At 49.3% G+C, this 6026-nt stretch overlaps 2 protein-coding genes across 2 annotated transcripts; one reads left to right on the top strand and one right to left on the bottom strand.

The window, feature by feature from the left end:
- Positions 1 to 2083: 2083 nt before the first annotated feature.
- Positions 2084 to 3985, bottom strand: LOC119659539. Its single transcript, XM_038067683.1, has 2 exons — positions 3664 to 3985; positions 2084 to 2342 (listed from the first exon to the last, which is right to left on the bottom strand). Exons 1-2 carry the CDS (start codon positions 3890 to 3892, stop codon positions 2155 to 2157), a joined length of 417 nt encoding a protein of 138 aa, XP_037923611.1. The 5' UTR covers positions 3893 to 3985; the 3' UTR covers positions 2084 to 2154.
- A 232-nt stretch (positions 3986 to 4217) lies between these two features.
- On the top strand, positions 4218 to 5741 carry LOC119659842 (pre-mRNA-splicing factor RBM22). The gene has a single exon (XM_038068140.1). The coding sequence runs from the start codon at positions 4364 to 4366 to the stop codon at positions 5639 to 5641; it is 1278 nt and encodes a 425-aa protein (XP_037924068.1). The 5' UTR covers positions 4218 to 4363; the 3' UTR covers positions 5642 to 5741.
- Positions 5742 to 6026: the final 285 nt, after the last annotated feature.

Here is a 6026-nt window from a genome sequence, read left to right as displayed (position 1 = left end):
CCGTGTTCCGAGAATGGATATCCCTGATTCGGATTTCACTTGTACAACTGTGCTCTGGGGTCGGGAAGGAGTTGTTGTCCCTGTTCCTATCGTAGCGTCCAAGGCTGAGGGAATGGGTTTGTATGGATTCAGTGGTTAGGGATAACGTTTCGGTGTTGGCTTGATGTTCTGGAGAACGCTGTTTCGGGCATGGAGGAGCCTCTGACACCATCGGTGGACGAATGGCGAGTCCTGGAAGACTTTTCGGCAAGTGATCACCAGTACATCGCGTTCGAAGTGGTTAACGCTACTTGCCGGCGAGCACCAACGCGACCCTCCCCCTGCCTGCGGAATGTCGCGAAGGTGAACATCGGGAAGTTCGTCGAAGCTCTTGGAGTTGACAGGGCCGCGCTGGAGGGTGATAGCGTTGCAGCTGACACCGTCGTAAATTCAGTGATGAATCTGATAACGACGGCGTGTGAGGCTTCCAGCCGTGACAAGCCTTCTATTTACTGGTGAACAGCCGAAACTACCGACATACGGAGGGAGTGTCATAAGCTCTGCCGTTTGGCACAACGTTTACACACCAACTAGGAGACATGCGCCATAAAGACAAAGTGTAGATCAGCAAAAAGGAGACGCCGCAGCGCAATGAAAAAATCAAAGCTTGCAGCTGGCAGAACCTGGTCAACGAGATGAATGAGTACACGTGGGGACTTGGCTATAAGCTTCGAGGATTGTCCCCTTTTCACAATGAAAGAGTTCGAAGAAGTGGTTCTCACCATGAAAAATAAGAAGGCGTCAGGTCCTGATGATCTACTGGCGGAAGATTACAAACTGGTGTTCCGCCAACGGGCAGACTTGCTGCATGAGGCGTTCAAGCCTCGCTTGGGGGAGTCAATTTTTCCTTGCTGCTGGAAGGTAGCCAAACTCGCGATGATCAGCAAGGGAAAAGGAGATCCAGAGCTTCCGTCTGCATGTCGACCGCTGTCTATCCTTGACACAACCGGGAAAGTACTTGGACTCACCGCTCCCTCCTCTATGAGATGCTAGAAGGCCGGAGGAGGATGGAAATCACGTCGGAAGTAGCACAGTGATCCATCCTAAGACCTCTGGAACACATCCTACCATAGTCTGCTGAGAGAAATCTCATAGTTTTCCTGTCCCGCCTTCGTATAAGGAAAATCAACCCGAAACCAGTTCAGCAAATCCAGAAAAAGGGGCATGCGCCTTTCACAACTACGCACGTAAATGAGAGGAGATTAACTGCAGGGTCTTAGGTGAAGCCATGGATACAGGTAAGGCCAGCGAGGTGGGAAGCGCCTATGATCATGCCAAGACAACTTGTAATATACGAGGGTTTTTCAGTAACATGGCTACTCTTCTTCTTTTTCTTCAGCCTTTGTCCTGTTTAAAAGCGGGGTCGCCATTTGGCTCAATCAAATTCCTAATCTGGATGCAATCTCGAGGCTTTTAAATCCCCATCCAGCGTATCAAGCCAACTTTGTTTCGGTCTGTCTTTTGGTCGTTTACCATCGATGACGCCTTCCTTCCACGGCCCAGTTGACCAACAATCCGCTGCCTGATCGATGGGCAGTCCGCTGCCTGTTCGACTGGCAATTCCCTGTCCGGTCGACTGGCGATCAGCTGCCTAGTCGACTAATGATCTGCTGCCTTGTCGACTAGCGATCTGCTACCTAATTGATAGCCGGGCACCTCCCGCTGTCTGGCCTGATCGACACCCAGTCCCTAGCTCCTGCCTGACCTGGATGACGGTCGCTCCTCTCCCCCGCCTAGCCTCGTGGAAGGCCGCTTTCCTCGCCTTGGCTGGTTGAAGGCCAGTTTTTTTCTGCCCGGCCTGGTCAACGGTCGGCCTTATCCACAATTATGTATGCTTCACGACAGCCCTATATTCGCGTATGCTCATATGAATGGAAGAGAATCTCATATTCGCGAAATCAAACCACGCCAAACATACAAAAGCCACCAGTGTGAGCAGCTGTTGTAGAATCCACAATAGTTTATCCGATGCTCATCACTTGTAAACTCAAAGTAGACTGCCTTCCATAATCAGCGCTAGATAACAATAAAAACAAAAACAATCTTACTTGATATCAATCTTGGTTCCATATTCAACGTTCTGTAGTTTTCACCAACACCAAAAATCCAATCACTTTAATCATCTTCCGATGTATTCGACGAGGAATCAGGATCTTCAACATTCCATTCCTTCCTGCTCTGAACAGCTTTAAGTTTCCGACATTCAGCGATACAATGACCCCGACCGTCACAATGACTGCACCTATGCGAATCGGCCAGACCCGAATACTTCTCAGTTTCAGAGCAAAGTGGTTCATCATCAGCTACAAATGAAATTATAGGGAGGGAGAGTTATTAGTAGTCGTTCTGTAATAAGATTTAATTGAGAGTAAGTAAAGTACAAAGAAAAACAATGAAGGTAAATGGAAACCTGAGCTCACCGCTGGATGAGGCGATTACAGAATTGTCCAACGGGCCTAACTCACAGCCAACGAATCCTCGCAAAGGATCGAATTCACAGCCAAGGAACTCTTGCAACAGGCAGAAACCACAACCAACAAATCCCTGCCAAGGAAACATTTCAGAGGGGCCAACTCACGACCATGGAAATCCGGCAAAGGACGCAGCTCATAATCCAGGAGACCTTTCAAAGGACCCAACTAATAGCCACGGAACCCTTACAAAAGCCCAATCCCAGCCAAAGAACCCTTGGAAAGGGACCAACTCATAGCCAAGGATTTCTTGCTAAGGACCCAACTCAGAGTAAAGGAATCACTGAAAAGGACCCAACTCAAAGCCAACTCGACCTGGAGTAAAGAAATCGTCGCAAAAGACTTAACTCACAGACAGGGAATTATTGCAAAGAGCCCAACTCACAGGCAAGGAATCCTTGCAAAGGGCCCAAATCTCAGTCAAGGAACCCTCGTCTAACACCGAGAGCTCGTGTCCTGATGTCACGGTTAGAGGCAGCCATCCCGAGGCCAAAGCAGTAAAACGGTTCCTTGGTGGAATCGGGAACTGCAAAAACTCAGGAAATCAACCAGGCGACTTCTGAACCGTGCTTTCAAAAGTATTAAGAACGAAGACTGCTTAAATTTCAGGAACTCACAGCGTGAATATAAGAGGCTCGTTAGGCGTTCGAAACGAGAAGGCGAAAGAGAGACTTCAACGCTGTACAGAGTCCTTAAAAGGGATGCCTCGGCCAAGTTGGACTCTCTTAGAAAACCCGACGGAACTTTCACGAACTTCAGACTGGAATCAGTACAGACCCTCCTGGAAGTACACCACCCAGGAGAACGGGTGAGAGAAGTGGTAGGGGGAGAATTGACGGTTGCAACCCCTTCAACACGGAAGTGCTGCTAGGGGAACTAGAATACTGCGAAAGCGGTTGTTATCTATGAAAAGGTGAGAGCCATACTGGACTTTTATCGGCGACGGTTCCTTGATCCCCTTTTTCTGGACCCCGTTGAGAATGCCCTGAGGGAGTATCATGTTATGAAACGACTGAATTGGCGACGGCACGTCCTCACCCTCCATCAGAATTCTTGGTTTTTCACGAATTGACGCTCGCTCTCAGCCGTCTCCAATATATGAAGAGGCGGCTTCCAACTCATCTTTATCGGTTCCTCGTACTGAATACCTTACCGCCTGAAGTGCGCTGGTCCGGTGGACTGACATACTCCCGGTCCCAAACGATGAACGATCCAGGTGTTCCTGGATCCGCCGGTTCTGCGTTCGCTGCCCTAAACGGGACGATGCGGCTAGCTTGTATCTTCATCCCCTTCGTTTCTTTTACAGAAACTTCATCTTCTGAGAATTCTGAGTCACTTCGTTCTTCGCGACGGTAACGCTTCACTGGTGGACCGTTAGACATTTTAAATTAACAAAAATGCAAGAATGACGAGAAAATCGACTTAGCCAAATTTAGCGACAACAAACGCTTATCAATGGGATCCCCCCAACAGCATGTGTAGATTTCTCTACATTTTTCATCACATTTTCCTTCCGGAAATATTCCACAAATATGGGAATGATTTCAGAAATGCATTAATTCATTCTAAAATCGTAAATGATTACAAAATCCCTCTCAGGATTGCATTGGTCCTGAAAATTCAACAGAACTGCATAACCACAAACCAGTCTTATAGGAAGATAATCATGCAAAGTCAAATTCACCCTAAAACCTGCATTGCCCACCCGTGCATCATTATGACATCCGATGTCATTAGTTGGCGTGTTTACTGCTCAGGTCGTTTGGGAGTTTTAATTGTTTTCCCATAAAAAGTTCGATTTTCTGCCAAATGAATCATAGTGTTGACAACTAGTGAACAGAAAACATCCGACCATGTCTATGTCAAAAACGACAAACACCTACAATCGCCAAAACTGGGAAGATTCCGAATTCCCAATACTCTGTCAAACATGTCTCGGTGACAATCCCTACGTGCGAATGATCAAGGAACGCTACGGAAAGGAATGTAAGATCTGCACGCGTCCCTTCACCATATTCCGCTGGTGTCCAGGAGCACGGATGCGTTTCAAGAAGACAGAAATCTGCCAGACCTGCTGCCGCCTGAAGAACGTATGCCAGACGTGCCTGCTCGACCTCGAGTACGGACTTCCGATCCAAGTGCGTGATGCCGCCCTGAAAATCGCTGATACGATGCCGCAAAGTGACGTCAACAAGGAGTACTACATCCAGAACATCGATAATGAACTATCGAAAACGGATGGAACCCAGGCAGCGGGAGCTGTTGGGAAATCGGTGGCTGCGAGCGAGATGCTGTCCAAGTTGGCACGCACTGCGCCTTACTACAAGCGGAACAGGCCACACATTTGCTCGTTCTGGGTGAAGGGAGAATGCAAGCGCGGCGAGGAGTGTCCCTACCGCCATGACAAACCAAACGAGCCCGACGATCCGTTATGCGAGCAGAACATCAAGGATCGGTACTATGGCCGCAACGATCCCGTCGCCGAGAAGATCATGAAGAGGGCGGCGAGTCTTCCGACGCTTGAACCGCCTGAGGACAAGAACATCACTACGCTGTACGTGGGCAACCTCAGCGAGAACATTACGGAGCCGGATATCCGCGACAATTTCTACCAATACGGCGAGATTCGCTCCATCGCCCTCGTTCCGCGACAACAGTGCGCCTTCGTCCAGTACACAAAGCGCAGTGCGGCCGAACTGGCTGCCGAGAAAACATTCAACAAATTAGTCCTGCACGGTCGCAAGCTGACCATCAAATGGGCTCATTCGCAGGCCAAGCAAAACACCGTGGCCAAGACGGATCGTCGCTACGAGCCGATCCCCGGTCTGCCACCACCGTCGGCAACGACTACCTCGAATCCGAACGATTTCTTCAATTTGCAGTCGGAAGTGACTGTGCTTCCGCCTGGCATGAAGCTGCATCAGATCCCGCCCAGCATGCTGCCCACGGGGGCGTACTCCTCCATGTATGGCAACTATGCCGCTCCGTACGCTTCGATCCCTCTTCCTGGTGCAGCGATTCCTTCGACAAGTGGCGTTGGGCTGGAGACGCAGATCCCTCCGCCGCCAGGAGCACCAGCCGTTCACTATCCAAGTCAGGATCCCAGCCGTTTGGGGGCCGTGAAGAAGTGAGGAGACTCGTGGATTGTTAAGTTAGTTTTTAGTGCGATTTCTGTAATGTCTTAAAAGGATATTTTTCAAAGGATTGAAATACACGAAACTAAAGTTTTAAGTTTTTGAGTTGTTATTGTCGTTGAAGCTTTGGGGGAACTGGAATTACGGAACCCGCCAATTATCCCTTCTTTTCATTCAAATTTCTTTTTCAGAACCTGGAGAATCCCCCCTTTTGGCCTGGTCACTCGTCTTTGTAATGGGGGTGCGGCTGCTGTCGTCTATTAGATGTTTTCGCAATCAGTGCATGCGATTCCGATGGTGATTTGGGCGAGAACAGTAGTGTCTCCTCCTGTCCTTCCTATCCCCCGTTGGAGGCGTCCCCACGTACGCAGGACTATCAGCC

The sequence above is a fragment of the Hermetia illucens genome, chromosome 6, assembly GCF_905115235.1.
Source record: "Hermetia illucens chromosome 6, iHerIll2.2.curated.20191125, whole genome shotgun sequence".
NCBI classification, from domain to species: Eukaryota; Metazoa; Arthropoda; class Insecta; order Diptera; family Stratiomyidae; genus Hermetia; species Hermetia illucens.
This window is presented reverse-complemented; position numbering and strand designations above follow the sequence as displayed.